The following is a 24988-nucleotide window of genomic DNA, read 5'->3' as shown; positions in this document are numbered from 1 at the left end:
TTAGCTTTTGGCCAGAGGCATATATATTGGAAATATGATCAGGGAAAACGACTAACATTCAATTGTTATACATTTACACTCTTTTAGCTTCCTTTCTCCATAAAACAATTTGCACACTAATGGTTCCATTGCACTAAAGGAATGGACCACTTAGATTTAAGTGACTCCTTCAGGGAGACTGTGCAAAGTCCAATTCTGATTTTGAAAAGATTTTGTTTTTGTCGTTTTGCTTATTTCTCAAAATATAGGATGTCCACTGGTGAAATGTTGCTTTAAAGGGTATGGCATCTCCATGTGCAGTGGCGAGAGAGTTATTTCACTGGATTCTTGTGGAAATCAAAGAGATGTGTCTGTTGCATTTTAACTCCTTCATCTCAGCCATTTTTCTAATCAAGATCACTTAGAGAGGACTGTAGCCTGCAGTGTTCTATAGGCAAATAAGCATGAGTTTCATCCATCTCTGTACAATTCAACTCTCCTTAATGATATAATGGGCACTTTTTCTGAAATAAAAATATAGCATTAAGAAAGACTAAATTTTTTTTCTTTGCTACACAATTTTTCTATGGAAGGAGAGAAATGTTGCTCATTTTTGGCCCTACATGAGCTTCTACGTCTGAACTTTTGGGCCATTCCTCCCTTCCATTCCCTAATTTTTACTATCTGGTTAGTTCTATGTTCTTATGGAGCTCTGGAAAGTTTCCATTTTTTTTTTTTTTCCAGAGAAAACACATTTTGAGAACTTAGTATTCATGAGGTTTCAATTATAAAGAAAAAAAAAAAAAAAGAAAACAGTCTTCCTGTGACTCTGGTCATCCACATGACAAAAAGGAAGTTGAACTGTTTTCTGATACGTCTCTTATGGTTTGAGTCTGAGCCTCCTTCACCAGGAGTCCTGCCAGACATTCAGCTGCCACAGACGATCTTTTGTGGGTGGTGACCTCACTGGAATCTGAGAGCAAAGGCTAAAAAATATGTCATAATAATTGCAAACAAACCCTTGCTCTGGTGCAGGATGGTTTGGTTCACATTCCTGAAGTAGCTGGAAATATGCTCTCTGGAGAGTTTAATAGAATGGTAGGTCTCTTCTCTTAAAAACTTTTCTCTCCAGACATTCCAGTTCCTGCTTCCACTACCCCCATTTTCCCGGTTATAAAAAAAGGCTTAGGGTACTTTGATTTTTTTTTCCTTCTTTATCACCCCTCACTGATAATTATTAGGTTCTAAAATCTTTTTCAAAATTAATTTTCTGCTACTCCCTTAATGCAGTATCACTTTCCTTCGAGATTACTAATCCTGTGCCTATAACTATTATTTTCAGTCTCTCTAAACATTCTCTCTATTTCCATCCTCATCACCATCTGTTTTGCCTGTGCCTTTAGCACACATGACATGTTTTCATAATCCATAGAAAGTAACCAATAAGGAAAAAGAAAGTGGTCTTTGGCATGTGAACTTATTAACAGCCTTTGTTTAAATATTGACCTTATTAAACCTTGGTATTCCTTTTGTTGACAAATTAGCACGGACCCTTTGGTCTTCTTTCCTGAATTCTGAAATCTGTCATGTGATGCTGTCTTTCTAGGACCAAGTGGCTCCTTTTCTCGAAAGTGATCTCAAGCTTGTTTTGGGAACTGCATCTCTTGCCAGTACTTCATACTAGTCCCGGGTGCCCATTCTGTCATGTGGCTGGGATGTTTGCTAATTCCAAACTTTTTTCTACAAAGGGAACAGGCCATTAACCTTTCCCAAACAGAATCTTGATGATGTGACTGATGTGATTACAAACCATCAACAACTCCCCTTTGGTTCTGATTCTGGGGCCAGGAGACATGGTATCCAGTTTTGTCATTGCACAAGGGCTTAAGCTGCCGAACCTCCATGACTATTTTATTTGGTAGCAATTGGTTGGTTTGATTTGCCAATATTTTACTTTTGAGTTTTGCACTTACATTCATAAGAATATATATAAGAATTCTGTACTTCCCTTGTCCTGTCCTTATCCATTGTTGATATCAACATTATTGTAAGTCTCATAAAATGAGTAGGATCATTTTTCCATTTTCTTTTTTGTTTCTGAAATAAGTGGTACCAAATAGGGTTACTGTTTCATGAAAATTTGTCAAAGTTAATTTTTAAAACTATTAGGTATGGGAGTTTGCTTTGTAATTATTTGTTGGGTCAATGTATATATATATTCTTCAATTTTCTAAATATATATTTCACATTAAAAAATGATGGGAAAAACTTACCTAGTTTTAATGGCCATTTGATAGGAAGGTGTTTTGGTTATCAATTTAATTTATTTAAGGTGATTAGTTTATTCTTATTTCTTCATAAGTCATTTTTGGTATTTTAAATTTTCCAGATAATCACCAATTTTGTGTAGTTTTAAGAATTTATTAACAAAGTCATATAGTAATCTCATATTTTTAAAAACATCCACTCTATCCAAGTTATATTCTTTTTTCCAATCTCATAAATTTATTTGCCTTTGATTTGATCAATTTTTGCTATACATTTATTTTGAGGCTGTTGTTATGTGCATTTAAGATCAGGAGGAATTTTTTTTAATCTACCTTTATCTCTAACTTTCTATTTCTTCTCATATGTATTTAAAAAATTTTTACCTCAGTTTTTACTTTATTTACTGGTACGTAACTAAATTTTTTAAAAATAATAATATAGTTATTACTAGTATTTTTATGTTTCTATTACTTTATTTTGTGTTTCCTGTTTAATATTTTTTTGTTTCTTTTCCTGTTTTGTGATGATTGTTATTTTCTCCCCTCTTTTTCTTATGCTAATATCAAGTTATACATTTTATTTCTATTCTTTAGTGATAATCTTTACATCTTAAAATATATTCATAACTAATATTTTCAAACCAATCCTGAAGTCATTTCAACTATCTTCTTTTGAAATGAAAAAGCAATTAAGCACATTTAGCAACCGCCTGAAAACATCCTTTCCTCTTTTCAATGCTATTCCTTTCTATAGTTTTAGTGCTGACTTTTTAAAAAAAAATTAAAAATGTATTATTATTTTTAGAGTTAATAGTTAATACATTTATGGAAAGAGTTTACCATTTTTTTAAATCACCATTGTTTTATTTATCCTCACTTTCCTTTTGGGATAACCTTTTCTTTTTGCTTAAGTACTTCCCAAGGAATTATTTACTTTATTGGAAAGTCAATGGGTAGCAAATATTCCTAATCTCTGTTGGCTAACAGTGTCCTTATTTCACTCTCATGCCTTACTAGAAATAGTTTACTATTGCATGACATTCTAGTTAGACAGTTATTCTTTCTCAATATTTTCTCTCTGTTGTCTTCTGATATCTATAGTCCTGAGAGAATGTTATCGTCAATTTAGTTGTTAAACCTTCAAAGGGGGCTGGATGTGGGGGCTCATCCCTGTAATCCTAGCACTTTGGGAGGCTGAGGTAGGAGAATTACTTGAGGCCAGGAGTTTGAGGTTGCAGTGAGCTATGATGATGCCACTGAGGTCTAGCCCTGGCAACAGAGGGAGATCCTGTCTCAAAAACAACACAACACAACAACAACAACAACAACAACAAAAAACAATCAACCAAATAAAAAGACCTCATAGGTATTATCCTTAGCATTTTTTCTGTGAATATTTTTAATATATTTTCTTTCCCTTTTTTTGCTGAAATTTTACTATGATATGTCAAGGCATGAATTTTTAGGTTTTTTGCTTTGTTGTGTGTTTTGCATACATGTGTGTGTAGCATTTTGTGTGTTAATTTTGAGGTAATGATTTTATTTGAATAAGAAATATTCTCAGCTATTTTATTCTTTCTGTAACAGAGTAGTCACCCCTGCTCCTACAGATATGGAAGGGCAATACTGACAGGGGGAATATGTAACAGAAGAAATGGCTTGAAAAATTTTGCAGAAATGTTTTATGTCTCTCTAAAGCATCCCCCACTCCTTTAAAAGAACTAGGACCCGTAACCCTGTCTCAAGCCAGCGGTCAGGAGGGGCAAAGGAGTGTTCTTTGTGTTGCAGAAGATGGGATTAAACCGGGGGGCAGGAGTTCACAAGATCTTCTCAGCCAAAGATGGGATGAATCCAAGCAGAGGTCACAAGATTTTCTTAGCCAAAGATGGGCCTATGGGATTAATCAGAACCTTTAAAAGCTTGGTACTTCTGCTCAGAAGGAGGACGCTGGTACTTTGAGACAGGTGTCTGTCAACCTCTTCATTTGCCAGCAAATCAATAAACTTTTCTTTCCTTTTCCTCAAACCACTTGTCCTCGTTCTTCTGTTGAGGCCTCAGGGACAAGTGCCGAACTTTCAGTAACATTTCAGTATTGCCTTTTTGGTATTCTAGGCCAGATTTCTAGAAACCCTAGTGGCCATATATTGTAGCTCTTCAATCTATTCTTTATATATCATGTATATTATAACTGTTCTTTATATTTTTGAATCTTTTTTGTATTTCTGTGTTATATTCTGAGTGAGTTCCTTAACGATATCTTCCAATTTATTACTTCTCTCTTTAGCTCTTTTTAGCTTAGAACTGGATTTTATTTTAAATCTCCATGATTGGTTTTCATGTCTACTTTTTCTTGAATGAGCTGCCTTTTTACTTTTGATTTATACTTCTTACGCTTTTTATGGGCTATATTTCTTCCCTTAAGTTTTAGAGAATCTTAAACATATTTATTTAAACTTATTCTCAGTTGATTTATTCTTTTTATTTCATCAGGAGTATATTTTCTAATTATTGACTCTACCTATTGTCTTTTTTAAATCTTTGTTTTTTCTTATTGTCTTGGAGATTTATTTGTGAGCTTATCTTGAATTGGAATTCTCTCTCTCGTGATGCTTTTCTGTACGTGCTTTTAGGGTTATTTTCCTTAGGTTTCCCTCCCTTCTCCCTTCTCAAGCCTTTTATTGCTTCAAAGGTTCTGTGCTGCCATCGTATCAGAGATCTGGAATCTGTAGTTCTTACTCCCATGGGAGGTTTGATTCAAGTACTTTGTAAGGCAGTCTGTGACCTTTGCTATGACAGATATTCAGCTTTATAAAAGCTGCATAGCAAGGCAACAATTGCACCTTTTCTTCATCTTAATGCTTGAGCATACAGAACCTTGCACATACACCCCGTTTCATGTGGTAAACCTCTAATCCTCCACCAAACTGGAAACACTTTTGGTTCTGATTCTTTTATTGGAGTCAAATAACCAGCCAATTTTGCCTCTTTCTACATTTCTAGAGACAAATAGGTCTGTGGACTCAAACTCTTCTTGCTAAATTTTTATAGCTTACTTTTTATATCATATTATTTTTTATAGCTGTGCAGCTACATTGAGGTCCCAGATCTAGTTCACTCTGCTCACTTTGCAGATGAGTATTACGGAAGAGACTGATGGGAGTTTAGCCCGTATCTATTCTCTCCTTTCTTACCAACAGAATCCTGAAAAATGCCTAACTGAAAATGTAAGTCTCTATAATGTACAAGCATGACTTTCTATCTTCCATGGTCTCTAAACCTGCTACACCTAAATAAAAATTCTAGTGGGTCTCATGACTTTCTTGATTACTCTTGGGTAAATCAGTAATGGGACAGGGACTCTGAATCACAAAAATCAGCCTTATTTCAGTGATCTGCATACTTGATGCTGTGCAACACTCAAAACCTCAAATTCAGCTGCATTTCTTCCCCTCTGTCAGCAGGGGCCACATTTAGGAAGGCTGACCACCATCTGAGAACAGGTAAGTTGGCATTTTCTTTCTTCCTCAGTTACTTCTCTCCCAGTGCCATCTGGTCTATTTGGCATGAGAGTCTGAAGAATGCAGCTGGAAAGGACAGAAAGAACATTCCTATTTGAGTGAGGTTCCAGTTCTCTGGGCCTGGCAGGTGTTTTAAGAAGAATCTGTGGTCTACAGCCATACCATCTTCAATATGCCTGATTTTGTCTGTTGGGGCTAAGCAGAGTTGGGCATAGTTAGTACTTGGATGGGAGACTGGCTGCAAATCCTGGGTGCTGCAGGCTTAAAACAAAACAAAACACCCCCCAAGAATCTTTATTTTTCAGAAAGCTGTTCTGGAGTTCCTTTACTTTGGGGTCTCCTCAACAGAGCCATCTTGGTGAAATCTTTTTAAAACCACCAGGCTTACAGTTCTAATATGGGTAGAAGATTCGGTCTCCAAGATTTGTATACTTTTGACCCACTTTGAAGGGGAGGCATGCAGTTATTTTCCAATGTTGCAGCTACCCTGTTTCATTCTGCTCTGCCATTACGAGCCAATACACACAGCAACCATCTTTAGATATCTCATGTGCATGACAAACACAACTACATGTGCTTTCACAACTACAGGAAACATATCAGTGCTCTCTGATACGTCTCTTTGAAGTCAACGTTACTGTGATTTTCCTTGACGGGTGGGGTGGGTGACTGACAGCATGGCCAAGAAATCCTCACTAGTTCACTCCCTCAAAATCCCTCTCAATACTTTTTGTAGCCTCAATATAGCACAAAGGATCTAAAAATCACAGTCTCAAAAACTTGATAATCTGTTGTTTATTGATATTTACTCCTTCCTCTAAACACCTACTTAACATCTTGTCGCAGTATATTTCTGAGGAAAATGAGCTACACCAGGAAATTGTTGGGATGGGGCTCAGGTTAAGCCCTTTGTTCTTATGCCCTATCTTTTTTTTTCAGTTGTCTGGAGAGGGGGTATGATGGAGTTCTGTGACTGGAGGTAAAGTCAGCAGAATCACAGAATCGTTTCTGAAACCCTCGAGCAAGTGAAACCATGTCAGTAATCACTTACCACTAGAATTTTTATTATAAGAAAAGCAATTATTCCTCAGGCTTTTAAGCCAGATCTCTAATACTAGAAACTGGATGGTCTTTCTAATTGATTCACACACTAAGATACAGATGAAAAGATTTACCAACATCACTGCGCTAACCCAGAGCCTCTCCTATGCCCTACTCTGGGCCCTGGGAGAAAGGACTCTTTGGCCTGTTTCCTACCCACGTGGCCTTGTCGGCTGACTTTCTGCTGAGTTTGGCCAATGGAAGACAGTAGCTGGAGTTTGGAAGGTGGAAGGAGAGAAACTATGGGATATGTTTTGCCTGCTTCCTCCAGCTTCTTCATGATGGCACATCATTTCCCAACCACAGATCCTCCTGTGAGGCTCCTTTGCCATAGTGTCAGCTTGTGTTGGGAACTGGTCATCCAAGTTCTACCACTTGTCCCTTCTATTTAGGCTTTCTACTGTTGCTAGTCAGTTGGAGCCTCAACTTCCTTTGCTGTTCTTTTAGCCTTGTCCATGTCTTCCTTAAAGTAAGAAGCCACTTCACGGAAGTTTTATTATTTGACTCATCTGGGGTGAATCCTCTTTCTGCTGGGTCTCTGACTGACACTGCTATACAATTATTTCAGTGTAGGTGAGGCAGATCTTCTCATTCCAAGTCCAGTCTTCCTTCCCTTGTACATCACGACGTTTCATATGCTTGATATTCAAGGAGTAACTAATTTTTATATATTACAGTGTTTTGCCATAAAAACAAAGAAATATAGGCAAATACTTGCCAATATGAAAATATATTTGTTCACTACGGCAATTTATCCTAGTGAACTATATACTATAAAAAAATATATTATATACCATTTATTAACATGTTCCTTTTTATGTGTATAAGTTGTATTCCCTTAGCACTGTAAAATCTATAAACAATAGCAAAAGACAATATATTATAATTTACATTGCTATGGAGAAAATTCTTGTAATATCATTTTTAATTTCAACAAACAGAAAAGAATAATCTATGTAAAGCCTTATTTCTCATAATTGAAGTCTTTACTCAAATGAAACACATTCTCCTTCTGACATTCTCATAAGAAAAGAGTGTTTTCCAGTTTTTATCTTCAACATGAAAAATGTAATTCCTAGAAAATGTTCTTATTCCAAAATTAGAATTCTCCATATGTATTCAGAAAGCATGCACATTCATCTCAAAATTGTTAGACGATAGTGGCACTAAAATGAAAAGACCTGCTATGAAGTGATATTGTATGTTTTCATTCTGAATTCCCAGACAATACATTCCAAAGACAAGCATTTTTAAATTTAGTACCAAAGTGCCTGTTTATATAAACATATAAACATGCTAACCTCTGATGATGAATAGTCATAATTTAATCTTAAACTTGGGGGACATAAGCCATTTTCATCTCCTTCTTCCTCCTGGTGAAAATAAGGAAAATAAGTCTCTCTCTGAAGAATACAAAGGGATTCCTTATACCGCCCGAGTTACAGACAGCAGATTAGGGCAATGGCAAACATAAACTAGTGCTTTCAGAGGATAAGAAAAGTCCCACGGGGGTTTCAAAATTAAAATGCATTGAAGTACTTAGATCTGTCAACATTTCACTAGTAAGAGGGATAAGTTCAAAAAGTTCTACCTCATTTGCTAGATTTTCCTTCTGTAAGGCAGAGATCAGCCACCTAGCAACAGCACAAAAGATTCTCCTCTGACATAGTTAAACTCATGCTGGCTGAGCAGGAAGAAAAGCTGTGTAGGATCAGGGCAGAGCTGGATAGCCCGCCGTTCCAGGGCCTCTAGGGAGGCCTGGTTTGGGAAATTGTGAAATTCAGTCTGAGGAATGACTTTTTGTCAACATTCTTAGAAGCTCGGGTCTCTGGGCGCCACCACTGGGCTGTGTCTTTCCCTCTCATTCAATAAAATGCTTTGGCCACATACACACATATCATGCACAGCAAAGAAAGAAAAGGTGTCATTTTTGATCAACTGGTACCCTGTTGGTTGTGCACATACAAAGAAAACCGATAAAGTAAAAACTGTGTCGATTAAGATGAAACATTTCCTGTGTAGCTATTTTAGGATGGGTGAAGGAGTGAGCTTTTTGAAGTCCCTGATTCTTATAGACAAGTTATCTCTTGTTCTCTCTTTGAAAGCAAGTCCTTTGGCATTAGATGCTGCCCTAGAAATAACCCACCACTCTTCTTCTCGGAGGACAGAAATATCTACTTAACAGTCAGGTCATACCAGAGACCTTGGAAAATATCTGGATCACAAATCCCTGTCAGCAACGACCAGTGAACGAAATCTGGGGCATGTCCTTCCTTAGAGAATGCCCTCCCTGGATGAGTCAACAGGTCATGCAGGACCTCACAGCAGATTGTCAAAGCCTGTAGTTTTCAGCTGAGAACGCGTATAGCTGTCACGCAGAGCCTAAAAACCATTTAACAGCTAAGTGTGCAAATATACCATGAGGTTTGCTTTCGGGGAAAGGAGCAGAGAAGGAAAATTAGGTATTACTGTGCTTTGCATTTTCATGACTCTGTTGGCATATGTGATTGGAGAGCAATTCAGCTCTGGGAGTGAGGCGGGAGGAAGGCTTGGTGAGCTCGGGGACAGCATTTACTGGCTTCACCTTCAATCACATTCCTGGTCTGTCTTGCTTGCTTGGCTCTGCAGGAGGCAGAAAGTGTGTAATGCTTTCTGACAAGAGGAAAAGAAAACTGAGGGACAGGCACATACACACGGAGGACACTCCGTTAAAAGCAGCCATGTGGCTCTTTTACTGTAAGAGATACTACTTTTAAAATATTGAAACTGTTCTTTAAAAACTTGTTTTAAAAATGCTTTTTGAAGTCACAAAAGCAGCGTCTGGTAAAATAAAAGTGCAGAAACTTGAATATGAAATCTCCTTTCCCCCAGACCCCAGTCTTCTACAGAGCTCACTAGCCATTCTTAACAGTTTGATGTGTATCCTGAGAGGCTCCTTTTTGTTTTTACGGACACAGTTGCACACTTTCTCCTCCTCAAAATGGGATCTTGGTATGCATATTATTTTGGAATTTGCATTTCTCACCTAACAACATAGGTACTTTTCTATGTCAGGATTTATATCTTCCATTAAAAAAAGAAAAGTTAGATAATATTCCATTACACTAGTTTGAATACAAGTTTGTTTTCAATATAGTGCTATTGCCAAATATCTAAATCAGCACATTTATATTTATATTTCTTGTTAACATGTTAGGAGGCTAGATTCCTAAGAGTGAGATAGCTGAGTTAAAGAATGTGCATATTAAAATTTTAAATGAATATTGCCACTTTGTCTTTCCTATAAATTGTCTTTTCCTCTGTGTTGTTTATTTAGTTTTCTAAAAAAAAAAGTTATATTTCCACAAGCTATATATAAACAGGCCAATGTTTCTACATTTTCACAAACAGTGGATATCACTAGCCAATTTTTTTGGTCACTTTGATAGGTAAAGACAGGATTTCAGTGGTTTATTGTGCATTTATTTATTAAGGAAGCTGAATTATTTTCAGATGTGTTGACCATTTTCTTTTTTCTGTAAATAATCTTTGCCTTGTTATCCATTACATAATTTTCATTGCTTAGAGGGAATAGAATATTTATTATAGATAATCTCTACCTGTGATATATACTGTATATTTTTCTCCTGGATTATTATTGATTTTTAAAATTTTGTTTATGGCATCCTTCACCATACTACAGTTTTAATTTTGTTCAAGAACCATCCATGTGGTCATTTTCAAATCTGTTTATCTTTTTTTTTATGGCTACCAGTAAGCTTAGAAAAGACCTTCATACTTCAAAATTTTAAAATATTCCCTTATATTTTCTATAAGAATTTTTATAATTTTTCCATGTTTATACCTTTAATAATTCTGGAATTAATTCCTGTGTATAATGTCAATAATAATTTATACTTTAAATTAATGGCTAATTGTCTTAATATCAATTATTACATAGTCAATCCCATCCATTCTCATTAACTTGAAATGTCACCTATTTTATAATACTTTTATGTAACTAAAGTAAGTTATTTGTAGACTTTTACTCTGTTCCAACAGTCTATTTGTCTATTCCTGTCCCAGGTCTACAATATTTATTACAATGACTTCATAACAAGCTTTATTATCAAGTACAGCAAATACAAATCTATAATTTTGGGTTTAAGTTTCATATTTATTTTTTGATGTGAACATTAAATAAAATCCATTTGTCTATTTCCAAATCAAACAAAAACCTAAAATATTAATTGGATTTAATTAGCCAATTAATTGGCTGTCATTTGCACAATGTTGAATATTGCTAATTCTAGAAAATGGCTTGTGTATTTTTTTCTAGCTATTGTTCAGGTCTTCTTTGAGTTTCTTTTATTTTGTTTTTTTTAGCTTTCTTTATGTGGGTCATACACATTTATCGTTCAGTATAGGCCTGTGTATATTATAATAATTGCTGGTTTTTAAGAATGGAACTCTTTTCCAATTATCTTGTTCAATTATTGTGACTATAGGTGAAAAGGACATATATTTAGTCTTGCATATTTATCTTGTGTCCATCTATTATTTTAATAGTATTTCAGCTAATTGGCTTAGATTTCCTAGGCTGTCAATATCTGCAAAAATATTTGTATTTCTTCTTTTTCAATATGTTTAGCTCCTACTTCTTTTTGCTTGTACCTTTGGCCAAAACCACCTGAGCAAATAGAATAATCCAAGGGCTGGCAGACTTTTTTTCCCCTCCCCTTATTCCAGGTTTTGAAGGAGAATGCTTTTAGGTTTTTGATAGAAAAACATATTTAAATTTTTTGGGAGAGAGGGACTACATTTTTTACTTTTAAATTTCTACTATGTCCATCAATATTCTCACCTTTTATACATATTCTTGGGCCAACTATGGTAATTTAGAGTTTCCTATAAAGTTGCCTCTTGTATGTGTTGGATTTGAAAAAAATACACCATCTGCATGGCCCTCCAAGCTTTCCATAAAAGATATCTAAATGCTCTCCTCTTTAAATTGACTTTTTGAAACTTTGGAATGCTATTCATTCGCAAAACATCCCAGTGTTTTTATGAATATTTGTGTTAGTCCTTAGCACTTGAGTACTATTAATATGTTTTAAAAAAATAACAATAGAGGCCACAGTCTTAAATTTTGATAATTTGTTCTGTATTCCACCTTGTAAAGACCTATTGTTGGTTGCTATGGAGATGATTTAGATGATGTTAAATAAGCAATTGGTGAACAGATTACCAGTGCCTCCCACTTGGAACATTTTTAAAAACATTCTTAAGGAAAACAATTATGAATTATACATTTCAGCAACACAGAAACTTCTTTCAATTCACAGCTCCATCATGGCAGAGAATGTTAGTTTTTAGCATCCCTTTACTTCCTCTTTCTCAGAGAGAGGTTACATAATTCTTTTAAAGTCAGGTAGTTAATAAGTGGTTGTGGAGCTCATATCCAAACCTGGGTCTACTGTTTTTGGAGTCGTATCTCTGTCTTTTATTGTATATTGCTTGCAGGATATGATTCATAAACATGTGGGTTCAGGGAATGTTTTAGAGAGGAGATTCTACATGAGCCAGAATATAAAGCATGAGTCTAGAGTTCTTTAGGTAGTCAAGATGGGAAAATGTAAAATAGGCAAAAGGAACAATACGAATGCTCATGAGAATAAAAATGCATAGCATGTCAAAGAACAGCAAACATTTGAATGCCAATAAAGCTAAGTTTTAGATTTTCTTGAGGCATTTGATTCAAATTTGTACACATAGGGTCATGTAATCCTAGAATCATGAGTCATCTAGTCAAATTTCCAAAGAGAATGATATCCTGCAAGGGTTAAAAACCTAAGAGCATAAATCCTGGCCAAAGACTTACGTTTGAATCTGAACTCCACCACTTTTTTGCTTTTTTTAATCTCTGGGAAAATTATTTAATTTCACTGAGTCTCATATCTTTAACTGCTAAGCTGGATATACTATCATCTGTCCTGTAGGTTTATGTTATGGCCGTACGCATGTCAAACATGTAAGTGGTGCCTGACATGTAATTATCAACAATAAGACATTCTTTAGGTTATTATTTTTAATATTCAAGTCAAATGAAAGAAAAGCTACAGAATAGTTTCAGTGACTACATTTCTTCATTTTTCTTTAGCTTGCCCCAGGCAACACCTTTCCTATACCTGGGCGCTAGGGAAACTCCTTAACTGCTCTACATTCTCCTTGCACTCCATTGTATTGATGTATCGTAGTTTATTCATCCACTTTCCTATATGTGGGCATTTAAGCTGTTTACAGTATTTTGAAATTATAAAAATGCTACAGTGAGTAGCCTTGTGGACACATATTCTCATAGTGTTAGAGTTGTACCAACAGAATACATTCTAGAAACGGAACTGTTAGGTCAAAAAGTAAATGAATATGTAGTATTGTTAGAGACTGCCAAATTCACCTCCATAAGAATTATACCAATTTGCATTTCCACTAGCAAAGTGCCTGTTTTTCCACATCCACACACATCATAATGTGTTGCTCATACCAGAGGTGGGAAATGTCATCTTAGCATGGTTTTAATTTCCTTTTCTCTTATAAATGAAGTCAAATCTTTCTTTACCTGTTTAAGTATTGTGATGGTTAATTTTATGTATTAACTTAACTGGGCTAAGGGAGCCCCAGATAGTTGGTGAAATATTTATTCCTGGGTGTGTCTATGAGGTTGTTTCCAGAAGACTTTAGCATCTGAATCAGTTGACTGAGTGAAAAATGGTCTACCCTCACCAATGTGGGCAGGCAGCATCCAATTCATTGAGGGCCTGAATAGAATAAAAAGATAGAGGAAGGGGAAACTGGCTCTCTTGTCTTAAGATGGGACATCCATCTTCTGTCCTTGGACATCATAGCTCTTGGTTCTTTGGACATATTTCAATGCATTTAAGAATATATTTGCAAGTATTGATACTTTTCCTTGAAATTTCAGGACTTTTTGTTTGCATTCATTCATTCTTTCTTTTGTCAGAACTATTATTAAAATAGCTCTTGCAGTGTCAAGTGTGTATTAGATACTGGTCATGAAAGGATATTGAAGACATGACCTTTATTTTCTAGGACCATGGTCTTCAAAATTTTTGTTCATATACTCCCAAAAAGGGATTTAGAAAAACCTTATAGTCCCTTTAATTTTAAGTCAAAATAAATTTTTTCCATTTTAATACTAAGCAATTGGAAGAAATATAATCTCCAGGCTACTGTAAATAAAACTCTTAGCACCAATTTCTTAAAGGTAGACACTGAAATGTAATTACTATGGTGATGGAATATGCATCATCTTCCTACAAAAAAATACATAAACAAGTTTGCTTTAACAGTCAAAAATTTGAATTGTACCTTTCCTCCTTTAATATTTTGATTTCCTTTCTCAACAGATTTTTTTTCTCATTTATTATTTTTTGGAGACAGAGTATCTCTCTGTTGCCCGGGCTAGAGTGCTGTGGCGTCCAGCTAGCTCACAGCAACCTCAAGCTCCTGGGCTCAAGCAATCCTTCTGCCTCAGACTTCCAAGTAGCTGAGACTACAGGCATGTGCCACCAGGCCTGGCTAATTTTTTCTATATATTTTTAGTTGTCCAGCTAATTTCTTTCTATTTTTAGCAGGGATGGGGTCTCACTCTTGCTCAGGCTGGTCTCGAATTCCTGACCTCTAGCTATTCTCCCGTCTTGGCCTTCCAGAGTGCTGGGATTACAGGCGTGAGCCACCGCACCTGGCCTCCTTTCCCAATGTATTTCTATTCAAATTTAATATATTTTATACTTTAAAGCCTTTGATTATGTTATCAAAATTTTCTGCCAAAATATGAATAACTTATTTTTTAATTTTCTTTTTTTTTTTTTTGCCAGGTGAGAATATTTTATTTATTTTTTTATTCAGGATATTATGGGGGTACAAACATTTTAGTTACATGTACTGTGTTTGCCTCATCCAAGCCAGGGCTACAAGCATGCCCTTAACCATAGTGCTTTTAAATTGTCACATTTGTCAGATAGTAATTTAATTTTGAAGTTTTGAATAAATTAGTTATAGGGTCAGAAATATAGATTATTACAAAAGATAAATAACAATAGTTAGAAAAAACAGCAGTATAATGATGTCAATAAATAATATTTACACTTTACAATAAATACTTCTTTCAGAAAAGCAATTGTTCATTCTACCCATTAAGTAGCATAATTTTAAAAATTTCAATGATCATTATTGTTGGAGTTATCTTTACAAATAAAACTAGTTAAAAGTTGGGCAAAACAAATTTTGATGATCATATAAAATAAAATTTTATTGGAAATGTATTTTTTAATAGGATAGATGGGATTGATTTTCAATAGGTAATTTAGTAAAATTAAAACTTGTAAAATAATGTGATAAGGGAAACAATAGAGGAGCCGAGAAGGAGAAATGAGTAATTCTCCCTGGTTGGGCTGGGAAAGGTATCCCAGAGAAAATCATTTATGTTGCATCTAAAGGATGAAAAGGCATCCCCTGTGCAAGTAGGTAGAAAAAGGGAACTCTAAACAGAGAGATCAGTTTGTGCTAAGCTTGGAGAAAACATGGCATGTCCTGGAAACTGGTTTTTGAAAACATGTTATATTTGTGATGACTATTAGGTATCCAGATAAAATCTGAATAAGATGTGGTGTCATGTTGGCTGTTAAATTTAATAACGTGGAGTTTGCTGGGATAGGTTTGGTTTGCTGGTAAGTATTCTTCAAAGACTATCAGTTGTATTTACAGATCTAAGCTTAGACAAGATTATACAGTGAGTGAGTGCAGGCAGACGAGAGAGGAATCATGAGCACTGAGGAGGGGGACACTCCATTATCTAGACAACAAGGGAAAGAGAAGGAACGAGCCAAGAGGAGTGAAAGGCATGGCCAGTGATATCCCAGAAACCAGGGAACAAGAAACAGTGACCCACTCTGGTGCAATGGAGAGTGATGTGAGGTGTAAAGTGATGTGACTGTATGTGTATGTTTATATACATAGATATATTTTGGTTTTATTTTGAGTGTTTTGTTTTTTTAAAGTAAACACTCTTAGACTATTTAGGAATTTTTGTTTTCTGTATTTCGTTACTATGTTGTTTGGTACATGAAGATTTTTGGCTGTCTTAACTTTTTAGAGTGTAAGTTTTAATTTCACAATATATCTCCTTTAAAATGGGTGTATATTATCATTTTGTTTTTCATTTTTGATATTAATAAGGTCACCACTCTTACTTTTATTTGTGAATTTTTTTGTTCTTATCTTTTGTTTTAGTTCTTCTAGGTATATTTCTTACATAAAATTAAATATACTCCTATATATAATTATATAAAATTATAAATATATTCTCATTTGATGGCCTCTGTGTTTTGATTGGCTTTATTTTCACACTTATTGTGATTGCTGATATATTTGTATTTATTCTTTCTACCTATTTTTTACTGTGTATTGTATTTGATGCTGCTTCCTAATTCTTTCCTTCTCCCATGTTGACTTGATCAAGTTTCTTTTCTTTCTTGCAACCTCTTTCTGGCTTTCCATATTATTTGGAATTTATATCACATAGCTCAGTCTATTTTTCTAACGGACATATTGATATATTGAAATAATGTAATAATCTAGCTTCCTTAGGTGACGGATAATTTCCTTTTCTTGGTTCAGACTTTGCTCTTTCAACCCCCAAACACTAACTCTGTCAGTGTTTCTCAAGTGATGGAAAACCATGGTTCACCTGGTTCCTACTCCTTGGGTAATTATAACTCCTAGCAACCCAATGACCTTCACATATTAAATCTCTCTGCTCTGGGATCTTACAGATACTGCCTGGAGGTCCTTTCCCAAAGGGAGATACAAAGGCTTTGGTGATAGATCCCCTCAGGTAACCATGACATTTTTATATGCACATATGAGTATGCCTTGATGAGAGGTGAGCTTTGGTCTTCTTCCCTTGGTTCTTTGGTTATCCCCAGGTGACAAGGACAGTGAATTCCCACTCTTGGGAATTAGAAAGTGGGGCTTGACACAAAGCCACCACCTTTAAACGGTGGCCCTTATAGTTACTCTAAAATTTCTAAAGTTGAGTATCCATTTAATTTTAAATTCAGAAAGGATATCTATACATGAAAAATGAACTGGATATTAACTTTAATTGGAAAATTGATTTGACACTAACTGTAATTGAAAGTAATTTACATTGCTATTTGGTGTTTCATTAAAACATGTTAAGCTTAAAATAAGGAATGGGGTAAAGATACACGAAAGGATGAGTATTGAAGATTATTTGTGAAAGCAAATATTTAAGAATTAAACGGCCATTAGTTGGACATTAATGGAGTTAGTTAAATTATGACAAACCCATACATTGAATATTATACTACACAGCATAAAAAAGAATTATATGTTAAATAATAATACTGATGACTAGCATTGCTCTAATATCTTTAATGCATCAGGCACTGTTCAGAGTGTTTTATATATATTAAATCCTTTAAACCTTTAAACTACCCCACAAGGTAGGTGCTTTTATTTTCTCCATTTTATTGAAGAAAAGTTGAAACACAGGATGGTTAAGGAACCTACCCAATACTACCGAACCAGTAAGCGGTGGGTCTAGATCTACGAGTACTGACATAGAAAAATGGCCACACTATTTCATGAAGAGTCATGAAGAGAAGAAAACTATCAAGGTGCAAAGTGATATGTAAAGTATAATTTATATTTCTGTAAAAACAAATGTGTGCTTGTATATGTACATGTGTTTGTGAAACAAAAAATATATCTAAATGGATAAAAACATACTATTACAGAATAGGATTTGAGTGTCAGGAGTTCTACTTTTTGCCTGATATACTAGTGTATGTTTAAAAAACTTTTATTATGATACACATATATTAACTTTTGCAATGCATAATTCTAAAGAAATAAAAATTTGAGTAAAGATACTGCCATGTTATAGCGTGAAAAATGTTTCAAAAGTCATTTTTTCATACTTACAGTGTAGATAGTGCTAATTCCAAACATTTGTTTATATTGATGCTCATTATAATTATTTCTCTCTTTGAAAAGTGTTCTTTGCTATCAAAAATAATTATTTTGGGATATGTGATTGACTTTCCTGGGAGGGAATTCGTTTCTATATTTCACTTCATTGATTTCCTTTCTTCAGTCCATCCTCCTCTCAATCCCTTGTTCCATCTTCTCCTCCACCTTAGAATTTTCTCATTGGAGAGAAACAAGTTTAGGACTTCACCATCTGGATTTCAATTTTTAAAGTTTAGTTAAGTCCACAAAGGTGTTGCCAAGAATGAAAAGCTCTTTGCTTGCTCAGCTGAGACTATCTGAAGCCCAGGAGCTTTTTCTGGCCTAAGTATCAGGGCTAAGGAGGACAAAAATTCACACCTCCTTATTGTAAAGAGTGGACACCAAATAACATTATCCACTCAGCTGATATTGGATAAACATTACGGATGGCATCATTCTCAATTTCTTTCAGGAGATTTTAAAAATTCATATTGTGCATCCTGTCTTTCCTTCAAATAATAGTTCATAATAAATTAATTTCCATGGAAACCAATATGGGGAAAGTATAATCTTGTTGAGATGTTGTGAAAGAAATTAGGTAATGCATTCAAGAGAAAAAACACTGAGAAACACATTGGTAATTAAATTTAGACAATGTTAAAGCAGTGTCTAAATCTATCCCATCATAAAATTTTTGTTATTGATTTAATTGGTCGAGGTTTTATTTTCATTTTTTAAGGAATAAATTACTTTTTCTAAACTGTATATGTTGACTTGGAAGGGCATAACGATTTAAAAAGCTATTAATCACTGTTCTCCAGATATTTATGTGTGTTTTGTTACAACTTGAGTATCAGCCTTCAATCAGATTTCTAATAAGTAAAGTGATATATCCATTGGTCTGCTAGATTAAAAAGTCATAAACAAAAATATAATGGAATATGCATCATTTCCTTTGGAGTTTATGAAACTGTTTTGCACAATTCCCTAAAGGGTAAGAGAAAAAGTCAAGCAATCTTTGATATGCAATATAAATAATTCCCAAAAGAAATCACAAAGACTGTTTTTGTTTATTCTTGCTTTGAGCATGCAAATGTATTCCTTATCTGTACCTTAACTTTACTCATAAATATCCACTGCATAAGCCAGAAAATGGTCTTATTTATAAATTAGTTTCATCCTTTGTTGTCAGAAAGGAGAAATATAGAAATTGAAATAAAAAGAGAGAAAGAAAATATACAGACAGAAAGTTCATCTGAAATAGAAAAATATCCATATCAAAAAAATACTTTACAAACTTGATATAAATATTAAAAGCAAGGAATAATGAGTATTATTAAAACCATATATCCCACATCATACAAAATGTTGAAAAACATTCAAAAGCATATTAAATAATTGATTTTTTAAAAATACACTCACATCTTCCTTTCTCTTATTCACAGATAAATGCCAATACTGCTATTATCCACTATTTTACCTTAATAGCCATGTATTGATTGATGTTCTATTCTATCAGCCTCAAGAAAAATAAGTAAGCCAGTTGCAATGGATGTTAAAAAAAATAGGCAATGTTCCTTACCGACACATGAGACCATTTTTCTCCATCACACAAGTCCCTTCATTTCGGCAGTAGTTTAATGGACACTCTGTAAAGGAGCATCACAAAGACCACAGTTAATAATCAGCCTTATTTGAAGGAAGGAGGACATATCACTGTGAGTCACTGCATTAAATCCAATCTCTGTGAGTAAATTGCTTCCCAGTTACTAAAAGCAAAAGAATTCTCCTAGACTAGTTCCTTGTAACCCCCAAACTTTGCTCAGTGGTCCCTGCTGCCCTGGATGTGAGTGGTCCACAAAAAGAGAAGCCTCTGAAAATTTATTTTATTGTTTTTATTTTTAAATTAATTTCTTGAAATTTTTTTTTAATCAACAATAATTGTACACATGTATAGAGTCCATAGTGATGTTTCCATACGTATAATGTATAGTGATCAGATTGGGGTAATATCTATCATTTCTTTGTATTGGTAACATTCAGTGTTCTCCTTCCAGGTATTTGAAACTCTATGTGTGACTGTTAACTGTAGTCATCCTGCAGTGCTGTAGAACACTAGAACTTCTTCTCCACTTGATAAGGTGCAATCTACTTGTTTAGAATATGCCTGCGTGATGTATTTGTGATTATACTGAAACGTTTTGTTTAGTGAAATGTTTCTTTTGTTTAGTTCTACACAACAGTCCCCATATCAGGGCAGACAAGTGCCCTGCCTGGGTGGCCTTGTCTTTTTGATGAGTAACTCCTGCGCATGCGTGTTTCCTACCTGTGCCTCCGTGACTGAGGTCAGGAAAGCTCAAGTTTGTCTCTCTTGCCCCAGTCCTGTTATTTCACTGCTTGTATTGCTCCCTAGTTCTGGTTTAGAATGAACATTTATTTTCAAAGTTGGTTTACTTATAGGTTAAAAAGAAGCTGACTATATTCACAGAGCGAGTACTCTGGAAGGATTAGCACATTTAGCTTCTCATCATGTTCCTATATACTGCTTCCTGGCACCCTCAGGACAGTCTTGACCCACTAAAGCCTGCCAATTTCCCTCTTCACCTAGGGCCCAACTTGCTCTTCCTGGCTTTTTTTTTTTTTTTTTTTTTGACACATAGCAATGCACATATTTATGGGGTATAATTTGACACCTCCTTTCTTACAGGATCCCATTCCTCCCTGGTTGGGTTCTTGCAATTCCACTACCTGATTCAAGAAATCTATTCTGAGCACCTGTTAAATGTCTGGCATTGAGCTAGGCACTGGAAAGGTGATAATTAAGAATACAGGCAGCTCAACATAGTTGTGAAGGCTGCGGCCATTGGAGCCAGATTGCCTGAGTTGGAATCTCAGCCACTTGCTAGCGGTGTAATATTGGGTAAGGTAGTTAATCTTTCTGTGCCTTAGGTTCCTCTCTGTAAAACAAGGTTAAAAATAATAACTATGTCGTAGGGTTTTTGAGAATGTTAGAACAACTGGCTCATAGTATGAGTTTAATGAACACTGACTTTAAAAGGGTACATATACACAGTCCTTGTTCTCACTGATCTTCCAAATGCAAAAAAAGTAAGCAGGGCATTAAGATGCAGTATGAAAGTCATCTAATGGGATGGGTGTACCAAAGGTGATGGGGGCACCAAGAACACCTCAGTCACATTTGGAGAGTAAGGAAAACCTTTGGAAGAGAACCAGTAGCCATTTATTTGGACAGTAGTGTGTATGTGCAAAGGTAAACACAGAGACCCAGAGGCTGAGAAGAGGGTGTCCTGTGTTTGAGGAACTGAAGTCACCACCATCATCACCATCATCAGTATGTATTACATATATTATTATATTTATGTCCTATCCTACAATTTTATATTTTTAGTACCTTTTCATAATTCACCTCTAGTATTGCAAATGACTTGAAAAACACTTTCAGTTTAAATTCAGCCAGACAAATTCTGGTCAATGATTTCCTGTTGCTTATGCAACCACAACTTGAACATAATATGCTTTTCCAATATAACTTAGGAATGGACAGGATTCATTGATATATACTTAACCTGCAACATTTAAGCAGTGCCTGAGCTTGATGTTCTTGTTAATGATTTTAACCTCAGGGTAAGTGAGGCCAGATGCTCACCATCTGTTGTGTGACCACTGTGGGAATTACTGGATGCTGTAAGGATTGGGCTTATGAAAGTCTATAAAATGCTGACCTTAACAAAACATGATGTTTGGAAAGAATGAGGAGTGTGTAATGTACATTGACAAATCTTTAGCATGGATTAGGCTTAAAGGCATTCTTAAAAACAGAAGATTAACTTTATCATATTTGATTGACAAGCCCAAAAAGCATAAACATGTAAATAGAGAAAACATAATATGGATTTTATTTCTGAAAACTGTGTTTCACTAGTTCTTTCTTTTATTCTAACTCAATAGCTGTGTCAATTTGACCTATACTTTGTAAGTGAACTGTAATTAATTGTTGACTAAGAGACAGGACAAAAAAAATGTGTTCTACACTGTTACCTATAGGTTGTCTATTATTCAGTATGAATGACAAGTCTTCTGTTTTCCTGACCCCATTTTTAAAGGTAGACCATGTCAAAGCAGACACTAAAATCATAACATGTTATAATATATTTCTGCTACATAGCACCATCCTAAAGAAAATGTCACCTTTATATAAATAAATTTGGGTACTAGATGTAAATACTGTGTCTTAATAGTTTCAAAGAATGTAACTATCTCATGAATAGCTTTTTTTCTCTCTATAAAGAGACTAACAAATTTCCCTTTGGGTACCTTACCTGAAGCACAAGCATTCCTAGTGGAGAAATAATGACAAAAGGCATTCCTTCATCTTTGCATATTTTATGAGGCCAGATCTGCTCACTTCTTCATTTCCTTTTATACTTATAAAAATCAGTTCTATACTCACTTTCAGAAGTATAAAAAAATAAGACTTTTTACACTACGATTTGATTATTATTATCATGCTTTCCTCACTTATCTCATAATGTTCTCCACTCTTAAAAGACACAAAGAATATATTCTTACCTAGTTTTGATAAAAATATTTCCAATTTATTTAGAAAATCTGATTGAATATATCTTTTATCATTAATTTATATTATCTTTTAGTTGTGACAGAATTATATTGCTCCTAACAATCTATTATTTTATATATCGCCTGTATGAAATAAAAATTCAATTACTTAGGAAAGATGTTAACAATAGACTATAATAAATTAAAGAATTTTAAAGCAGTTTTGATAAAAGTATAATCACAGATTTATACTACCTGCTCTTACACTGTATAAATTGCTCCAGGGTCAGAAGAAAGAAAAATGTTTAAAAGTCAGTCCACAGTTTAATAAATTTACTTTTAAAAACATGACTAGATCATGCAAATAAGAAACTCTTATAAATAAGTGGAAAAAAGATGACTACAACTTTTAAAAATTAATTAACATTAGATTATATAGGGTTTCCTTATTATAGAAACCAAGCAATTTTCATAGAACAGATTATTAAATGCTAAAATATTAAATTACATATTATGTATTAAAATTACATGTTTGATTTTTATTTATTGAATATTGTAGAACAAGCATGAGCCCATTATATTATAGGTTTATAATTTTTTTATAAATGTAGCAAAGTCACTATTCTTCTTATCCCCAAACCAATATAGAAATTCAATTATTCCATGTTTGCCATGACTTAGAATCTCAACCTTTCATATTTTTTTTATTATCTGCAGGTTAAGTTACTGGTTCACACTGCAAAGAATATCTGAATGGAAACGGAGTACCTGAGCAGCTAGACTCATCAAGCTGCAAATCCACGCAGTCAGCAAAACCGTCACAGCGCTGGTGAGCTGGGACACAGCTGTTGGAGGAAGTACACACTAGGGCTCTGTTAGAACAGCTCTTGTTGGCTGAAAAAAAGAATAATCATCATGGTTGCAAGCATGTTTTTTTTTTTCCAATAAATTTCTCCTAATGAAATAATAAGATAGTTTATTGTATTACCCTCTTTTCTAGTCTTATATTTTAGAAGACTTATCAACTTGAAATTTCCTGTAATAAAGTTTGTCAGTAGAATCATTTCCTAGCTGTGCATTCTTATGGAATGAATTGAGTTCCCTCTGCAAATGCATGTGTTGAAGCCCTAACCCACACTATGACTATATTTAGAGGTAGGGCCTTTAGGAAGGAAATTAAGGTTAAGCGAGGTCATCAAGGTAGGACCTTAATCCAACGTGACTAATGTCCTAGAAGAGAGAGACATCAGGAATACACTTGCAAAGGGGAGAGGCCCTGTGAGGACACAACAAGAAGGCGGCCATTTATAAGCCAAAGAGAGAGGCCTGAGGGTACACCAAACCTGCTAACACCTTGATCTTGGACTTCTAGCCCACATAACTGTGAGAGATTAAGTGTCTGTTGTTTAAGTCACCCAGTTTGTGGTCTTTTGTTATGGCAGCCCATGCTGACAAATATATGCATTATGTAGTATTGTACATGTAATCAAATGCATTGTATGGACTTAGAGTCTGACTTTATTTTAGATGAGGAGTCAACTTTTACTTGAAGGCAGATGCTTCTGTACTTCTGTGGCTCCCTTAATGTCCCTGATATTATGTGTAATTGAACTCACAGAGATTGCAATTTGCTTGAAGTTCATCAACTTTCCCCTGGGGTATAATTCATGAGTGGTCACTGGGTACTGACTAGATCTACATGATGATGTAGGTCATGGAATCTCAATGTACTATGATGATGGGCCTTTATCATATTGTGATCCTGCATCATGGAGGAATTTTAGTAACTCCAGAGTCTCTTGTTGGGGGCCACAACTGGAGTTTGACCTGACTTCAAGGGATGAGCATTACTAATAGGATAGAGATGCTATTGCTCACAAGATTCTGGTAGTTTCAGAAAAATGTCTTTACTGGTATCTATCTAGAGCACTGGCAACTATTCAGTGGCTATCTAGTCCTGCAAAGTACTCTACCTTCCTTGAATGAGACTCTTGATTAATTCAATTATAAATGCTTTGTCCACTGGGAAACTTGGTTCCACGTCCTGAGACTGTATTCCTGCATTCTTCCTTCCTCTTCTTTAGTCTCTCTAGAATTACACCGTTCTATAAAGCAGTAGCCTATCATTTACATTGGTTCTACAAATTAAGGTTGAACAAAAACCCCTCATTTCAGGCTGCCGTCAGTGTGTAGCATGTTTACTTTCTGTTCTTCGGCTTATTTCAGGACCTGCAGGCCAGGGGGTTCAGGCCTGATCTCTATTTTCTGGTTCTCCTCTGGTTTTGGTCCATGATGTTGGTAGATGTTTATCTTGTCTTCGAGCTTCTTTCTGTGATGGCTTATTTATCTAGTATCATTATGTTTCTGGAGCAGAGGGAATGTGTCAAAGCGTGAATTCACTGCACTATTCTGTCAGAAAGTCTGGAGAGATTTCAAAAGCACTAAATAATAATGATATTGATCTGTACTTCTTTTCTAATCCTGCCCCTCTGAGTCCCAGAGTTCAGC

At 35.0% G+C, this 24988-nt stretch overlaps 1 protein-coding gene across 1 annotated transcript in view; it reads right to left on the bottom strand.

The window, feature by feature from the left end:
* The window catches only part of MALRD1 (MAM and LDL receptor class A domain containing 1), a 456545-nt gene that overhangs the window by 57959 nt on the left and 373598 nt on the right, over positions 1-24988 (bottom strand). The window contains 2 exon segments of the mRNA XM_069458846.1: positions 19485-19551; positions 23249-23374. Of these exon segments, the coding sequence (XP_069314947.1) occupies positions 19485-19551; positions 23249-23374 (193 nt within the window).

The sequence above is a fragment of the Eulemur rufifrons genome, chromosome 25, assembly GCF_041146395.1.
Source record: "Eulemur rufifrons isolate Redbay chromosome 25, OSU_ERuf_1, whole genome shotgun sequence".
Lineage (NCBI taxonomy): Eukaryota > Metazoa > Chordata > Mammalia > Primates > Lemuridae > Eulemur > Eulemur rufifrons.
The sequence above is the reverse complement of the archived record's forward strand: the minus strand, read 5'-3'. Positions and strand labels throughout refer to the sequence as shown.